The sequence below is a fragment of the Poecilia reticulata genome, linkage group LG14 (genome assembly GCF_000633615.1).
Source record: "Poecilia reticulata strain Guanapo linkage group LG14, Guppy_female_1.0+MT, whole genome shotgun sequence".
Classification (NCBI taxonomy): domain Eukaryota; kingdom Metazoa; phylum Chordata; class Actinopteri; order Cyprinodontiformes; family Poeciliidae; genus Poecilia; species Poecilia reticulata.
Genome location: NC_024344.1, coordinates 19879475 through 19898000, shown reverse-complemented (window position 1 = coordinate 19898000; position 18526 = coordinate 19879475). Strand labels below are relative to the sequence as shown.

At 38.9% G+C, this 18526-nt stretch overlaps 1 protein-coding gene across 2 annotated transcripts; it reads left to right on the top strand.

The window, feature by feature from the left end:
• Window positions 1–5867: 5867 nt before the first annotated feature.
• On the top strand, window positions 5868–17670 carry hnrnpl (heterogeneous nuclear ribonucleoprotein L). 2 transcript variants are annotated; one of them, XM_008428331.2, is made up of 14 exons: window positions 5868–5984; window positions 7534–7652; window positions 8025–8262; window positions 9072–9157; window positions 9288–9384; window positions 9867–9939; window positions 14841–14876; window positions 15162–15230; window positions 15327–15577; window positions 16017–16138; window positions 16233–16434; window positions 16538–16595; window positions 17165–17260; window positions 17342–17670. In XM_008428331.2, the coding sequence occupies exons 1-14, from the start codon at window positions 5901–5903 to the stop codon at window positions 17398–17400; spliced, it is 1590 nt and encodes a 529-aa protein (XP_008426553.1). In that variant the 5' UTR covers window positions 5868–5900; the 3' UTR covers window positions 17401–17670. The 2 variants fall into 2 exon arrangements, with proteins under 2 accessions (XP_008426553.1, XP_008426554.1); XM_008428332.2 differs by lacking the exon at window positions 14841–14876.
• Window positions 17671–18526: the final 856 nt, after the last annotated feature.

Here is an 18526-nt window from a genome sequence, read left to right as displayed (position 1 = left end):
TTAGCTCTGGTTAGCTTAAGTTATTCTTTAGTTTTTTTCTTCTTTTTATTCCTAAGTTGTTTGTCACAACCATGATGTGTCAACATCATAACTGACAATTTACAAAACTTTGATGAAATTTTGTTAAATAAAAGCTTAATTTTGTTAAAATGTAAAGGGTGTCATGGACCTGATGAGCTACAATATGGCCTCCTTCCGAATAACATTATATAAATTGAGGTAGTTTGGCTTTTTGTCAACTCCGTCAGATGTCGACTCCATCAGAGTTTTTCTGACTATTTCAGTGAAATTGTTGTCAAATCTCACTTAAATGTGCAATTTTAATGTACACTGCTCAAAAAAATAAAGGGAACACTTTAACATTTAAGTGAACACTGTAGTGTTCCCTTTATTTTTTGAGCAGTATATTTTACATAAATTGCATTACTTCACATGTACCAAGTTTTTCATTTTACTCACTAGTTTGTCATCACCTTCAGTTCTGTGTCAACTACATCATGAAGTGTCAACTCCATCAGATGGATTTTTTGTTGTTTTTGGTTTTAAATAACATTTATTTTGTTTCATGAGAAGAATTTGTCTGTAAAATGAGTAAAAATATCACTAATAGGGTCATTAAAAACAATTTTATATTTATTTTTGTCAAATGGTGATGACAACATTCTAGGTCAGGTCGATTAAAAATTTCATTTTAAAAAAAAATGTTGCAACTAGGAGCCTGTACCTTAGCATCTTTACATTTCCAAAACATTATTTGTCATATTTGCATACATAAGGTTGAGAAATAACAAAAAAAATTTATGGGAAAATTAAAACCCATTTTGTCCCTATTCTCAAGAATCACTATCCATTTTCTTACACCTTTGTCTCTTATTGGGGACGGTCGGGTTGCTAGTGCCTATCTCGAGCTAACGTTCTGGGCGAGAGGCAGGGTCACCCTGGAAAGGTCGCAAGTCTGTCGCAGGTCAACACAGAGACACACAGGACAAACAACCATGCACACACACATACACAGTCGCACCTAGAGAGAATTTTAGAGAGACCAATTAGCCTGACAATCATGATTTTGGACTGTGGGAGGAAGCCGGAGGACCTGGAGAGAACCCACGCATGCACAGGGAGAGCATACGAACTCCATGCAGAAAGACCCCGGGCGGGAATCGAACCCAGAACCTTCTTGCTGCAAGGCAACAGCTTGTGTGTGTGTGTGTGTGTGTGTGTGTGTGTGTGTGTGTGTGTGTGTGTGTGTGTGTGTGTGTGTGTGTGTGTGTGTGTGTCCGATTTTTTTTTGCCGGGGCCGTTCACACTGCAGGTAAATGCGACCTGTATGCGTTCTGCAGTGTGAACAGGCAAACTACCTGAAAGTGTTGTACACGGGCTGTATGCGTCTGCCAAGTTTGGTGAGTTTTTGAATATGATAAAGCCCCCAAAAAGCCAATACATTTGGCACAAGAATCATAACAATAATAAACAGCACGATTTCAATAGGCCTTCGCCAGCGCTTTGCTGGTCGGTCCTAAATATGGTAGTTGTTGTTTAGCTATTGCCATACGGGTCGGAAAACTTAACTTGGAATGTTAAAGCCATTTTGTTCACAGTAACATCGTCAGCTCTCAATGATATGTGTCCACTCCCTCTAAGGTTTTCCTAAAACAAATGGCTGGTTGACAAATAACACTATTGTAAATGTTGATGTGTCACATTCTGTCACATATAATTTTGATCCAAACGTCAAAAATGTCATAAACATATCTGTCAAGTCTCCCGGCTTGCTCCCATATTAAAATTTCCCTTATTTGAGGAATTACGTCACAATCCAGCACCATTTTAGATTTAAAGACAGTAACCATAGGTTTAGATTTTAATCTAATGGGCTTTCATAAACACATCAATCAAGTAGCACCTGAGCCATTACATTTATCTGTTTAGGGACAGAACAGCAATGGAGTCACTAGAAGCACCACAAATTATGACTATAAAATACCATTTCGAGTTTTGCGAAATAGCTACTGTGGTGGGATGGTGTTTCACCCTCCCCCACGCTTTGCGTCGGGTGTGGCGAGAGGTGCGCCACTGATTGGTGGGCGGGGCAGATGCCTTTAAAGCTGGGTAAGTCGCTGCGAGGTGTGTGTGTGCCCTTGTTTCCTCCACTGTCTGCACAATTGGCGGCTACATGTTGGCGGTGTTTGATGAGCTCGTCTGATGTTGTAAGTGCCATTTTTCTGCTATCCGGGGCTGGGATCGTGGTTGGTTTTTGGGTGCTACACCTGTCGTGCGTTTCCGCAGTGCGGCTCTGCTGGCGTTGCCGGCCGCGGCTGGAGGTTGTGGTGGTGTGTGGCTTCTGTCTAGCCCTCGTCTGCTGATCTGCTCCCTCCTGGTGTAGGCTGTGTCTCCATCCCTGGGTAAGCTACCTGCCATTTAGTTCTGGATTATTTTATTTTGTATTTAGCATTAATGGGTTTTCTGTTTCAGGCAACTGAGTGTTGGGAGCTGCAGTGCTTTGGACGCTCTGCTGCTTTGTCTTATCACTGTTTGTTCTGGCCGCTCTCCGCTGAGCCTGTTGTGGATTGGGCAGGCTGGTGGGCGGGGCATTACTTCTCTGGCCCCCATAGAAGGGCACTTGGAGAGGCGACGACAACTTGTTCCACCATTTGAAGTATTTTCTTTTACCGTTTGTTGAAGTATTCATTTGTTTCAGTTGAGTGCTGTTTCTTTTGTGTTGCATGTTCTTTTGTTTTCTTGCTTTATTTTGTTGCATTTGCATGGTTTGCTTGTTTTCTTGGAACAACCTCATCTTGTCTGTCCCTTCTTGTGTGTTCCCTTTTTCTTTGGTTCCGGCGACCAAGTAGTGAGCCCGATGCCTCGGATTTTAAAAGAAGTGTTTTAAACGAATTTTTAGATAATTGTTTAATAAAGTATTGTACACTGTTAAATCTGTGTTCTGGTGTGTCTTGTTACTTTTTTAGAAATATCTCCACCTGCTGGTCACACTACATACACTTGAAGGCATTAGATTGTTTAAATCTATGTTTTTTGTATCTGTACCTATCAAATCAACAATACATTGAATTAAAGAGATAAGCTTTTCTTTTTGTTTTTCATTCAAAAAGCTATGACTCGCATTAGCAATTGTGGACAATATTTTGTGTCTTATGGTGTGACATTATTTATATAAAAATTTAACATTTCTTAGATAATTTACTGATTAAGTCTTTGAAGTCATTACTGGTCGTGGCTAAATACAAGCTAACTGTATGCTAGCTGTTTTTAGTTGACCAATAAATTAGTTTAACTGATCAGAATGTCAGATGGTATGGCTGGACAACAAGTTGGATTGGACAAACAACTCCATGCAACTACATAAGAAGGTGCAGACATTTTTAATATGTGTGTACTCTTTGAGGAGGCTTTGGGAAGCTGATGGAGTTGCTTTATGAATCTGTTTACATTTACCGATTTACCTACGGAAAAGAACAGGAACCTTTTATTCAGAAATCTCCCCATTTTGTCTGAAACTTGTGTTTGTATTGAACCAGCAATCAGAAAACATTCATGACAGTTTACTGCTCTAAAGTAGTGGGTTTAAAAAAAAAATTTTCTCTGAAAAAACATACCAGCAATAAATTTCAGGCTCTGAAAGGAGAGAAGGGATTATTTAAAACCACAAGGGGGCGTCCTGAACTGTTTTACACTGACGACCGAGCATGAAAGAGAATTAAACCCAACCATAGTTATTGTTTTAGCATAATGTGGAAAATATGTGACATTAGTTACACATAGAAAATGTACATTTTAACACTATCTGTGGCTTATCATGGTATAAAAATATAATAAATAAGCTTTTTGCTTGCTTATATGTTGTATTGTTTAATGGACTGAGAGACTCCCCTCCATGTATGTGAAGCACTGTGCTGCCATGACGCTATGACATAATTCAGAATAACAGCTGACAGAAAGTTCTTCAGGGTTGTAGCCACCCTGAACTGTTGTCTTGCATGTTAATATACAATTTGATCACTATGTTGTTTTCTGCAAAGACTGCACATGATCAGTTCAGCTTTACTGCTATTTTAAGTTGATTCTTTTTTTTTCAAACACATTGGAGAAAATTGAAAAGTGGAGGAAAATTCAGTTTTTATTTTGTAATTTTACAATTCAAGTTCATAGTTAAGTAAGGGACTTGAAAGATAATAAATATGGTTCAAACCAAATGATTTTTTTGCAAGAAAAGTGGATCTGACTATTGGTTTTGCTGAAGGCCGAGCAGCTCTGTTTCTGAAGAGATCACAGATGAAGTTGGTAATGATCTGCATAGCTCTGTATTCTGACCAGTAAACAAAGTTTATTTAGTTCAGAAACATCAAAACGACAAGACTTTCATGATTTACATTTAAATTAAACCCAAGCAGTTAATATTAGTCAACTCTCTGTTGATTGACATTTGCAAAAAACTAATCAAAGATAAAGAAAATGTATTTTACAAAACTTTATTGTAAATTTCTAAATAAGCTATTTATGAATCAACTTATTTAAAGATGGATCAAAAGACACAGATCTATGGACAGTGAAATGTTTTTATAAATTAATGGCACACTTATAATTATTAGATAAGTTATTTATTGTCATTTGACGTTGTTCACTCTCCATAAGCATTAAGCTATGAAAATATAAAAGCAAATTTATTCCTCATATAGTTTTAGGGTTAAAAACTATGGAGATATATATGAACATTGGGGACAATGTTAAACTTTATAGATAAACATTGGGGACAACTTTATTTGCACATGATTCATTCATTTGATTTCAAGTCTGCAAATCTTGGAACCTTGAAGTGTTTTTCATTTTAAAAAATCTATTTAAGTTTAGTGACAAAGTTCTACATTTTTCCTTTAAATTAGTAATTCAATTATAGTAACGTATGCATTGTAGAAGTCCATACTAACTAGAGAAAATTGGCTGTTTATCCCAGAGTGTAATGGTTAAACACAAAAAATAATTTATCTGTACACATTGGCAAGGAGTTGGTAATTATTCTATGGCAGTATGTTCGATTGTTATTTAAATTGTCATTATTACTATTATGCTTGTCTTATGAGTTAGTTTGTAACCATTTTGTCTATGTAATATAGTTTATTTGTTGGCTCTTTAGCACAGTATGTCGAACAGCAACACGAATATTATAACATAGTTTTAATTACAATTTTTGATAATTAGGGCATTGTACGTAAGTCATCGCATCGAGAACATTGCAGAGACATCTGGCTACTGTGGAGATTGCCAGCCATCCTCTGGACACTGTCATTAAGAGCCAGGAAACCGGAGTAAGTGGGAGGCTGAGTAATGAGACAATAATGAGACAAAACTTGCCAGAGATGACCTGACTCATATTAAGCGGCTTTTTTCACTATAAAAGACATATTTGGCACCCAAAATGTATGTTTATGTCAGTAACGTACTTTATGAAAGTAACGTACTTTCTAAAGAAAGTACGTTACTCCTGTTAGTACATTTGAAGAAAACGTCACCCGGCTTTGAAAGCGTCCTGATTGCCTTCCCGGTTGACAAATGGTGCACACCCTTCTGGCTTCGCGTCCGCTCATTGACAGAACAAGGTAGCCAATAGGAATTCAGCGCTCAATGTAACATAGTTCTGTTGCGTTCACTGATCAGTATGAGCTTTTTAACTTGCACCTTTTAGAAGTGTCACATAATTTAAAATGCTGCTAAGATGAATACAAATATTCTTTGATAAAGGCGGAATCTAAACCCCATGAAAGCACATTGTCTAATTATTCCAGAATCAATTCTGATTGAAGAATAAAACCAAACGTTTGGTAGAACGTTTATTTTCTTAACACCACTGAAATGCAGCACCAGCCCGGTAAAGTGGACAGGACAACATGGCTGCTGCTGCGTCCCGATACTACGGCGAAGGCGGCAGAGCGACAAAAAGACAGAAAACTGAAGAAGGCGGAATGACAACGGTGGGTTTTCATCGTTGCCTTTGAAGCGAATGCATCAGTGAGCTGAACTATTATAGTTTTGCGTTGTCTTAGAAAGTAATTTAGCATTAAAAACGTTATAAAATCGGGCGCTAGCTAAAACGAAAATGATAGCAGGCGTTAGCTTGCTTAGCTACTTCACACATAGGAATGGAGTTTACATCGGCGCGTGCCCAAAAGCTGCTCAGCTGCTTCATTTAAACATCATGTTGAAGCAGGACAGCTAAATATTATATTCATGGACAAAGAAAGACTCGTCAAAGAAATGACTAACGTCAGTGCTCATGAAAATAAAAGCTTGTCAGATGTTGACAGATGTTGGCCAAATTAGGACAAGCTTCAGAACCAAATAAGTGGGAAATATTATCCCTCTGAGACAAAAACATCTCTATATCCAATGCATAATGAATGAATTAATTTACTATCTACTTAATTTCAATACAAAATACAGCATTAAAAATTTATAACATCCACTGGATGCATTTTTAATTGTTCTTTACATAGAATCAGTTGATGGTTGCAAAGGGATTTACGTCCTAAAGACATAATGTTGCATTGTGAATCTACATGTTTTAAACATGAATAGATTCCGCCAGTTCCTTGGAAAGTGAGTTTGCATCCAGAACTTAGTTCAAAATTATTTTTAAATCTAAATTGTTTGCTGAAAGTTACTTCGGATTTGAAAATACGATGCTGGTTCTTGTTCTCAGCTGACTGATTTGTCTCTGGTTCGACCATCTTTGGGTCTGTTGGACAAGCTTGTTCCTCTTCTATAATAAACAGTTACGACCAAAGAGGAATTTCTTGATGTTTTCACTGGAAAGAGCAATAAAATAGCTGCCAAATGACACCAAGTTAACGTGTGTGGGGGGAAATGAAGACTGTTAAAAAGTTGCCATTGTGGTGTAGTTTTATATACCTTGAATTTATAATAATAAATCCATAATTTCAAAATAAAAAAATATCTGGTATTGTCTTGAAATGTTAATTTTTTAAATAAAATTTTTACCTTTTAATTAGCTAGAGTAATGTTGCACATTGACTAGCTTTTATTCAATCTTATGCTCAGTTCTGTAACCTTGTTTTATATTTTCACAAATGGAAACGGCAACAGAGAACGTTCTCCTTATAAACAAAGATTTTCATTTTCAGCATAAACATTAGAGTTGAAATTTAATTAGCAGCTATTTCCTAGTTTTGTGTAAAAATCAAACTGTGTGGCTAAATAACCACGTGTTCACATATCAAATCATTTCATTTGAAAACTATTATTGACGTAAAAAAAAAATCAACTCCTTTTCACTTAAAGGCTTCAGCAGTATGTTAAGGCTTTGCTGTTGACATGAATGTGAGGGAAAAAACAGTTGATATTTTGCATCGGTTTACATTACAAAACTACATTGTTTTTGTGCCATGTAGTTAACTTTAATTTTCTAAATAAAATTGTCAAAACTGATTGCAGCTTTCTGACCTGCTGATACCATATTTTGGCTGCTGGATGATTTTCATCAGTACTACTTTCCCTTCCTAGGAAAATTATGAAGACCCTCACAAGCCGCTACCGTCTCCTGTGGTGCACATCAGGGGACTGGTGGATGGTGTGATGGAGGCTGACCTGGTGGAGGCGCTACAGGAGTTTGGGACAATTAGGTAACGATAGATGTTCTTACATGTTAACTGAAGCCACAGACGTTTACTTACTTAAGAAAAAAAAATAAAATAAACGTTGTAACATTTAGAAATTATTCTTAACCAGCACTGTTTTATGTGATTTCTTGTCCTAGAAACGGCTCCTATGTGGAGAGGAGAATAGATGTAGTCTATCAAAGACTTTCAAATTTATAATTTGCAGAGTTTGGACAGTAAAGTGGAGCTTTTAGATTTGACCCTGAGTTAACAAAGGAAGATCAGAAATGTCTTTATCTGTGCTTATCTTTACGGGATGTTTGAAGCTTTAACACGTTGATGAAGCAAAACTCTCACAGAGATTGTAAATGCCTTTTTATTTTATTTTTCTTTCAGCTATGTTGTGATGATGCCCAAGAAGCGTCAGGCGCTGGTGGAGTATGAGGACATGAACGGCTCCTGTAACGCTGTGACTTACGCAGCTGAAAACCAGGTGTACATCGCGGCCCACCCCGCCTTCATCAACTACTCCACCAGTCAGAAAATTTCTCGGCCGGGAGACTCAGACGACACCCGGAGCGTCAACAACGTGCTGCTGCTCACAATCTTGAACCCCATCTATCCCATCACCACGGTAACCTTCACCCAGATCAGTATCTCTAGTAGGTTTAGTAGTATTTAGCGCTGTGCGGCAAGTTACAACTTTATTTAACTTTACAAATTCAGTCAGTCACAAACTTGTTTTTACTTGTAATCCACAATTAAAACAGAATTAAAAGAATTATATTCTATTGTTCCTTTCTTGTTTAAAGCAGTTTGTTGTAGTTCCCACATCACTGCTACAGCTGGAGATATTTGTTTCCTAAAACTTTCTGAACTGGCAGAATGAAAGTGAATATCTGGATTTTTTTATATACATTTGAAAGAGTTCAGTTTGACTTTTTACATTCCTTAATAGAGTTGAATTAAAGATCATTTGTATATACGTTTTGGTATTTAAACTGTAGAATCGTAATTCATGCGTGGATTTTATGTCCATGCATAAAATCAGAATTAAATGCCTTTGCATGAAAAATGCCTTTGCATGCAATAAATAAATACATTGCAGCTTTTCCCTTCAACAAACTGCAAATAGTTCATGTAGTAAATAACTTCACACAGGTGAGCTTTGTGATGGATTTCTATAACTTTTTACTACATGTTCCATTTCTACTAAATGTTTGATTTAATATCCAGGGATTGAAAAAAAAACTGTGTGTCAGAAAATGGCAAAGAAATCCTACAACTAAACCTAAAATTATTCCAAGTGTTTCAAACAAGAGGTTTGGTTCTGATGGGAAAATGAGACGATATCAAAACATGTTTCCATGCCAACAATGATTTCTCACTTAAGGTTTTTTATCATAAGAGCCTTACTACCTAAACATGTTTTGTGTCCTACAGGATGTCCTCTACACTATTTGTAACAACTGCGGGCCTGTACAGAGGATCGTGATCTTCAGAAAGAATGGTGTTCAGGCTATGGTTGAATATCCTTCACAAGCATCAACTTCCTTTTTTATTTGGTGACATTCTTTTATAAACTTTCCACAGCAGGGTAACATCGTGTTGTTACATCATATTTGAACGTCTCTTTAGGCCTTAACTTGAAGGTTCCACGTTTGATTCGGTCCAGAGTGCCCAGAGGGCCAAAGCCTCTTTGAATGGAGCCGACATCTATTCTGGCTGTTGCACTCTGAAAATTGAATATGCAAAGGTATGTGTGTGTTATGAGCTGCGTTTCCACTGACCATATAACTGCGCAGTTTGACATTTTGCAAATAAATTTGCTGAATGGAAACAGCAATTTTGAAAAGTGATCTTGTTTGTTGATAATAAATGTTGGCGAAAGGATATGGTGGTGTTTTGGCCGCATTGAAAATGGTTTACTGCGCAAAACTGCAATGGAAACTTTCTTTGTGTCGCGCGATTAGCAGCCGTGTGTTACTGCTGCCACAAACCACAAAGAAGAAGACAGGAAGTAGTAAGAGGATCATGTTTTTAACAACTTATCGCGTGAAGCAAACTTATTCACGTACGATTTTAATGGAAACACTGCAACTGCTACTTGTATTTTTTTCGACATTGGCAGCATTTTGCCAACGCAGTTGCTGCCCAACTGCCTCTTGCAACTGGTGAATAACCAGTCGCTAACCCAAAGTCTGATGTCCATGTTTGTTATTCCTTCCTGTCCAACAGCCCGCACGCCTTAACGTCTTCAAGAACGACCAGGACACATGGGATTACACCAACCCCAACCTGAGTGGCCAAGGTAACGTGTGTTCCCCAAACAGTCCCTCTCCATTATTTTCTTCCTCTTCTTCTCTCATGTCACTACACAGGACGGTTGGGGGTTCTCCGTCTCGGGGGGGTATTGCCTTCGTTCACAAAGGATTGTCTCACCATGTAGTACAGCTAGGTGCTCAAAGGCAGTATTACCACGATGCCGTCAGTCCTTATGTATTTTCTCACCACACAGCAGGTGCAAAGTAAGGGCATGAGGAGCTGCCTGGGGGCAGCGTGCTTTCTAGACTCATGCATGTGGAAAATATGGAGCACCCATTCTAGCAGTAGAAGAAGATGCACCACATGTCACACAGGATCACGGTCCCGTAGAGCATGTCACAGCTGCACTATCTCACGTCCTTGCTTACTTTAATCCAGGTACCATAATGCAGCGTCACACCTGGTAGCATTCTTTCAAGCATAGTGGAGATTTTGTAAAAAGTGAAAGTAAGACTTATTAATAAAGGCCCCATGAAATGCAGCTCTCAAGTTTTAGCAGAATCCGAAGGTTCATCTTGGTTTGATAAAATGTTGAATTAAAGTAAGATTTTCACTCAAATAACTCTTAGTAATTCTAATTACTAGAATCCACGGCCACACATTTCATGGGACCTTTAAAGGAAAATGTACAGTTTGTACAAGACATGAGAAAGGAAAACGTTTGTAGGAGATGGAGATCCGTTTTGTTGACCTATTGGCAGGCCTGTCATGAAAAATTGTATTGGATGATAAATTGTCCCAGAAATTATTGTAACAAATGATAATGTTGTTTTGAGACAATTTTTAAGTAATGTATTCATAATGGCTTAATGATGAAAGTTCTCCCTCTCAAAGACTAACAAAAGTTTAATTTTCTACAGAATACCTGGAAAGGAAAGATATTTTAAATATCCAAAAGAAAACAGACAACACAAACAGAAACCACAAATAAAATGGATTTAAAATTGCCCTTCAAAAAAATTTATGATCAAAATGAAAATTGATCGAGTTCCTTTTAATTTTTCATATGGTTAATTGCATATCTACCTTTTTTTAATTCTTAGGACAAAAAGATAAAAAAAAGTATCTGTTTTTCATAGTCAGCAGCTTTGACTCAAACAGGAACATAGCAAGGCTCATTCAGGTGTTTCTTACTGTGTCCTATTTTTGTGCTTCCTAACAACCCAGAGGTACTCCTTGTGTCCTTACTCCATAACCTCATACAGGCTTCCCTTGACTTTGCAAGCAGACACAGCGACCTTCACAGCTCCGACATATCAGCAACAACAGATATGCTCTATGGCACACATGGGGCACAGTGGGGCATCAAATACTGGAACACAACCTCAACTCAGTACTCCATCATCATCCACATCTCCACCAGCCGACCTGGGAGTCATGTCATGGTTTTTTTTTTTTGTGTGGTTCTTTTTTTTCCTTCAGTGGCGGAAAGTCGCCACACGTTCAATTTAGAGGGACAGAAATAACTCCCCAGGTCGCCAGACAAAACACCTCGCATATCCACCACAGTCCGACGCTGATAGATTGATAAGCACCTCCTGCAGCTCCGTTACCGGCACAGCACATTTCATCTCCAGAAACCCCCTGAGGAGTCACAACACATTGATGATGGGGGCAGGAGTCACACTCTTGGATTTTTTTTTTTTTGTTTGTTTCTTTGTGGCCAAAAACAAAACAAAAACAAACAAAAAAACACAAGCGCAGGGAGCAACAGAGGATTTCAGACACACTCAGTCCGGCCAGGGAACAGACGACTACACATACTGGGGCGGTTTGCTCTCTCAAATGACACTACACCTCATCTCTACCTCCCTCCGCCGAACACACGACCGCACATCAAGCTGAGTATCCAAGGCAACACGCAGCCGAGCCGCCACGACAGCACATCTTCACGCAGATATTCCAGACGACTGATTATCAAGCACTAAATGCTTTCACTTTGCAAGAGGTGACAGCTTTCAAAGCAGATAAATAAAGCAAGTACCCACTTTTACACGAGAAGAAATGCCCACAGTGGGGCCCTAACGAAGACACAACATCAGACACCTGTCAAGCATACAAGCACTGAGGCAAACAGATTCCAAATCCTTTTCCAAAGCTTTCCACAGTTATGGACTCTGGTGTTCTGTTTTCCCCTGTTCCTTATTCCCCTTTTTCCCCTCCTCTCTGTGCTGTTCTTGTGTTGTTTCTGCGTTTATTTTTTATTTTTTTACTTTTTTTTGCACTGGCCCATAGTGATGCCTCTAATGCCTCCCGTGTGATGCAGGTTTGGCTCAATGTGTCTGTGGACTGACAGCCTACTCTGAAAATGGTGCATTTGCCCTGCTTTGTGATCAGAGCACGGTAAGATGGAAATGAGCCTCTAATGGTAACTTTGAATACGCAGCGGCACCGATTGTAAAGTCAACACTGGAAGCCCGTGGATGCACTTTTTGGTCTGGAGGTGGGATGCAAGGATGGAAAGAAGCAACTAAAGACTGAGGAGGAGGATTGAGTTGAGGCTGGAGTCAGAGGTTGGAGGGTAGCATCCTTGCTGAAGACTGCCCCCTACCTGCCCACTGTGTCCTATGCTCCCTATGTGGTGCTGTAAGTACTTAATGAATGAATGAATGATCTAATGGTTCAATGTTTATGATGTACTACATGAATTCTGCTTCTACTCTATTTTACATTCGACTACATTCTCTGGTAGACATGAACCATCTGTTATTTCTCATGATGTTGCTTTGATAAAAGGAAGTGAGCATTTATTTCTGACATTTGAACTGAACTACTCTGTTTTAACTTTTCAGTCTGTTCAATGGAATCCTGGGATCTAGCAATAAGTTATTAGCTGCTGTGTAGTTGAAACGGTTGATACTGATTTAGAAGCATGCTATAACGGATGAAGCAGAACTTTATTTTCTACTTGGGGAATTTTGATTATGCCATTGCACTGCCACTAACATTTTAACCCTTATAATGTAATCTGTAAAATCTTTAATTTCAGTTATGTTCATCTTTATAAATTAGAATATTATTGAAAGCCAAATTTATTTCTATAACCGAATCCAAAAGGTGAAAAATAAAAAAAATTCATTACTCATAGTGACATATTTCAAGTGTTTATTTCTGTTTGTGTTGTGATTTCTAGCTAATGAAAATCCAACTCTCTGAAAAAGCCACAGAAGAAACTGGTTGTTTGGAGAGCTTCATTAAAGAGGGAAAGTGAGGTAGTAAAGGGTGAACAAGCAACAAGGATAACTTCAAGCTTGGGAGAATTGTGAAGCAAAGCCCATTGAAGAGGTTTGGGGAAATTCACTGGAGGCATTATTCAACATTCAACACAAGTCATAACATCAGAAGAGTTTATCAGGGCTAAGGAGCAGAAGAACAGAATCGTAGCTCAGTGGTCCAAAGTTCTCTGCAGATGAAAATACAATTTTTTTTTTTATTTAGTTCAGAAATCATTGTCGCAGAGTGAAGAGGTACGGAAGGCAAGCTGCTTGAAGTTTCCACAGCCAGGGATGGTTTGAGGTTCCATGACATCTGTGGTAGTGGTCCACTGGGGTTTGTCAAGTCCACGGTCAACACAGTCATCTACCAGGAAATGCTGCCAACCAGCTTTACAGTGCTGCTATGTCATTTCCCAGCAGAACATGGCACTGGCCCACATATATCTATACCTGCCATAATGGTGTCACCTTTGCTGATTAGCCAGAAAACTGTCTGGACCTGAACTCCACAGGGACTCTGTTGAGTATTGACAAGTGGAAGATAAAAGACTAGAACCGAAAGTGAAGAAAGCAAACTGGGCTTCCTCAGCACCTCATCACAACCACATTCCGATAACCTCCACATTGAGGCAAAACAAGTACGGACCAAGTATAGATATAGACCATGAATGGATATAGTTTTCAGTAGGCCCACTTCTTTGTTGGTACCTTGTTATTGCAGGGGAAAACCCACTTTGGTCTTCAGAACTGCCTTTTTTCTAATTCCCTCTGAGATTGTGGTCCATATTGACATCATAGTTTTGTGTCAAATTTACTCCAGATTTGTGAACTCTCAGTAGCAAACACCCGTTATACGAGCTCCTTTTCAGTGCAGCGCTGGTAAAAAAAAAATCTTGATAAAGGGTTAATGGGTAAATTCTGAAGGTGGAAGAGTTGTTAAAGAGGCAGAGGCCCAATTTCAAATCTAGTGTAGTACCGTACGGTTAGCAGAAAGCATCCTGAGCCTTTGATGTAAGCAGCAATCTGTAATCTCTTCTGGTTTTGCAACCAAATCAGAACCTGACTTCCAAATTCTTTTTTTTTTTTTTTTTTTTTTTGTTTAAATCAATTTGTAATGATATATAGTTTTTTTTTCCTGTTAGTTTTTGGGATGAAAAGTTCTTCTTATAACGTGGCTTGAAAATTATGCAGCCAAATTAAAATGTGTGTCTAACTGACACACACAGATGCTCCTCTTAATACAAATGACTACAAATTTTTGTCATAGAAATTTTTGTGAACATAATGATGATTAAACTTAAAGCGGCAGGCATTCCTCCATTGTGCTAAATTTTCAAGTCAGAACTCAAGTCCAAATGAAGTCACAAGTTTTTAGTGATTTTTTATTTATTTATTTTACCAGACTAAATGTCAGGGTTTGATTTTGAAGAATGTGATGCTTTTTATTTTCTATTCTCGTGTGTTTTCCTTCTGTCTCATCCGGGTTGTAAAAGCTGTTTTAGTTTCTAATAAAATGGCAGGAGCCGCCTGTGGCACTGAGCCCTACGATCTCTTTCTGATCTGTCACGTTCACATGTCTGCGTTGCTTTGTTATAATTTTCTGGTGTTTTTAGTGTTACCAATTGAATACGCTGTGTATTTGGATTTGACATGTGTATGTGTACTTGCACAGATGCAGATGGTGAAGGCAATTGGAACATATCACAAGGTGTGTTTGTGTTTATATCGGGATGATTAAGGACTCCATTTAGTGAATGCTTTGAAAGCTATGGCCGCTTCTAAATAAAAGAAATCTCCATTATGTTCAGCCTAAATGGACAGATGAAGCCTGCCGAACCTGTTATTATATTTTATTTTATTTTTTTTAAGAGGGCGGCTTCCTCTGTTGCATGCACTTCACTAAGTCGTCTCATAGCATGCGATAGGCCAAGTGAAGCATCTGCGCTGCATGCAGCACAAGTTGTTTGATGGGAACATTTTTGACCATTTTCAGATCCTAACGCCAACCCCAACAAGCGCCAGAGGCAGCCCGCTCTCCTGGGAGACCACCCACCTGATTATGGTATTTGTCTCTCTGAGAAATTCATATGAAGTGTAGAATAATAGTTCCTGCTGTAAAACCTCACCTTTGGCGTTTTCTTTTTCGTCTGTACTACAGGAGGTCCACAAGGAGGATATCATAGCTACAACGACGACACGTACGGCCCCCCTCCTCCTCATCGCATGGGGATGGGCATGGGGGGCCGGGGCCGTGGGAGCCAGCGCTACGGCGCAGGATACGGGCCGCCTCCGCCCGAGTACGGCCCCCACGCCGACTCCCCGGTCCTGATGGTGTACGGCTTGGAGCCATCCAAGATCAATGCCGACAGAGTTTTTAACATCTTTTGTCTCTATGGCAACATCGAGAGGGTGAGTATAATGCTGCTTAGACCCTCCTGGGCTTTTATGGGGTTTTTAAACGTACCTGGAGTGTTGCCCTGATTGTTTCATGCGTTTTCAAGAAATTTTTTAATCTCCTGTGGCAACCATTCAGCTGTGCAAAACTCCTAGGTGAACTGAGTGCTGCCTTCGAGGCACAGCTCCTCCTCGGAGCTGCAGTTTCCAAGCTTCCCCCTCTCTGTGACTCCACCCACTCAGCTCCTTCAGACTAGCCAGCAGCAATTGGCAAACACCTGGTGGAACTGCGCATTTACTGAGTTTATTATAGAAGCCACTTCTCAGTGCAACATTGGTATAAACATTGATAGAGGGGCGATGTGATGACATCCTGAAGGTGGAGCGTCAGAAAGAGCAGGAGTATTTAAAGAGACAGAGGCCCAATTTTTGGTTTTATTCTCCCCATATTCAGGTAAAGTTCATGAAAAGTAAACCTGGAGCAGCGATGGTAGAGATGGGAGACTGCTACTCTGTGGACCGAGCCATCAGTCACCTCAACAACACCTTCCTGTTTGGACAGAAGCTCAATGTTTGGTAAAGGCTGCTGCCCAGACACATTTCCACACTGGAGCGCAGATTAAGAGCTTCAAAGAGTTGAAAGAGCCAATGCCTCTCTCTCTGCCTGCAGCGTGTCCAAGCAGCAGGCCATCGTACCAGGACAGAGCTACCAGTTGGAGGATAACACCAGCAGCTTTAAAGACTTCCACGGATCCCGGAACAACCGCTTCGCCTCCCCAGAGCAAGCAGCTAAAAACCGAATCCAGCACCCCAGCAACGTGCTGCACTTCTTCAACGCCCAGCCGGAGATCACAGAGGAGACATTCTTCCAAGTGAGAAAAACCTCAAAACAGAAGTTCTCCCTTTGCTGAATAAAACGAGGCTAACGTCACCGCTGCAGGTATCGCACTAACCGAGTCTGCTTTCTCTTCCCAGATATGCGAGGAACTGGGAATTAAAAGTCCTACGAGTATTAAGCTTTTTACTGGAAAGAGTGAGTATTGTTGCCATCTGTAGGTCTGGGTTAGATTTCAGTATTTAATCTCTTCCAGCCAGTGGTGTGTGCTGACAGGCCCTGCTGTGTGTGTTCCTTTTATATTGCTCTATTGGTTTTCATCATGATCCTTGAGAAAGGGTTTTTTGTTGTTATTTTGCTTCTAAATATTTTTGAGACATAAATATCCTTTTAGTAAAAAGTGTTTCTATTGCAGTTTTTGTGAAATAAACCAATTTCGATACGACCCAAAAACCCACCTCAACTTGGCACCAAAATTTTTCAGCAAAAATTGGGAATTTTTTCCCGAAATTACAATGTTTCCATTTTTATTAAGCAAATTTATTTTCAAAATATCATGTTGAACAGTTATATATATGGTTAATGGAAACGCAGCTACAGCTCCTTATTTTAACCTTGATTTTCTACAGAGACGAAATCAAAACACAGCGAAGCTCAGAGAGTAAAGACTTTTATCTATAAAATAATGTATTTGTAATGAAATTCAAACCCAGCCCTGGCTTTTGAAATTCTTCTCTGATTTCAAACCATCCACCTGTCATTTACAGGTGAGCGCAGTTCATCTGGGTTGCTGGAGTGGGAATCCATCAACGACGCCATGGAAGCACTAGCTTTGGTGAACCATTACCAGATGAAAAATCCCAGTAAGTTCTCTTTTCTCTTCATTCTCCAGTTCAGTTCTACTCTACAGAGAGCTTTAATGTTGTTTTCCTTCTGTCTCCTAGGTGGGCCTTATCCTTACACACTCAAGCTGTGTTTCTCAACCACACACCCTTCCAACTAATCCGCTCTCCTTCATTTCTATCGTTTTTTTTGCAATAGATGGCACACTTATTTCGTCATGTTCTGTTGGAGCACTGTTAATTAAAACTAGGATTTATGTGCTTTACAAAATCTATCTTAAATTATACCTTTTCCTGTTTGTATTCATTTTTACTTCAACTGTTTTTTTTGTTTTTTTTTCAATGAGTTGTTAATTTTGTATATTCACAGTACTAAACTTGACCCCCACCCCCATGTATCTGGTTTATAAATAAAGTGATGTTACCATGATGTAATGATTTCTGGTTTGTGTTTTAAATTGTCAGTTTACTGCAATAAACACTGCAGATTACTGCAGTGTTGATAGTATACAATAGGTAACAGTAAGATGCGTTCATCTTTCTTTTACAGTATATGTGTGTATGTGTGTATATATATATATATATATATATATATATATATATATATATATATAGATAGATAGATAGATCAGGCAAGAAAAAATTCATATTCATGAAAGTTGTAAGCAATGTGTGTACATATACTGCAAAGTAACAAACGGTGATCATTTGACCAGTTTGCTGTTAAATATAATGGTCCTTTTTTTTTATATATAGGAATGGTTAGTTATTCATGGGATAATAGAAATTCATATTGTATCATTATGCTGCAGTTGCTTGTAATTTACACAAGATGGCGCCAGATACCAGTTCATTTGCTGTTTGGTCAGCTGAAAACTATCTGCAGTCATAGACATTTCACTGAATCAGTTGCTTCCAATAAATGGGAGAGTTGAAGGGCAAATAAGTTGCTAAATATAAAACATATTATGGATAAACAAGTGATGGTTTTTAGGTCAATTAAATACATAATTGCTGCAAACAGATTATTTGAGAAGAACCATGCAGAAATTTTAGAATAACTTTTTATTTCCATTTTAGGTTTTATAAGTGAGTATCTAGTGACAATCAGATTTTTACATGTAGAAATCATAAGCATCATTATTATTCTGTGGTTTAATTTTTTATTTGTTTGTTTGCAGCGCCACATAGTTGCTGCGCGCAGCCGCGCAGAGATCAGGAAGACCAGTTCCTTAAAGCTGTGCCAATCTAGTCTTTCTGGCGCTTATTTAAAAAAATAAAGTCTAC

What these genes read in the sequence shown, in the direction of transcription:
- hnrnpl (XM_008428331.2), top strand. Translation starts at nt 5,901, where the DNA reads ATGGCTGCTGCTGCGTCCCGATACTACGGCGAAGGCGGCAGAGCGACA. An exon ending in CCATCTATCCCATCACCACG is followed by an intron (nt 8,263 to 9,071) that starts GTAACCTTCACC and finishes TGTGTCCTACAG; the next exon opens with GATGTCCTCTACACTATTTG. An exon ending in AGACCACCCACCTGATTATG is followed by an intron (nt 15,231 to 15,326) that starts GTATTTGTCTCT and finishes TCTGTACTACAG; the next exon opens with GAGGTCCACAAGGAGGATAT.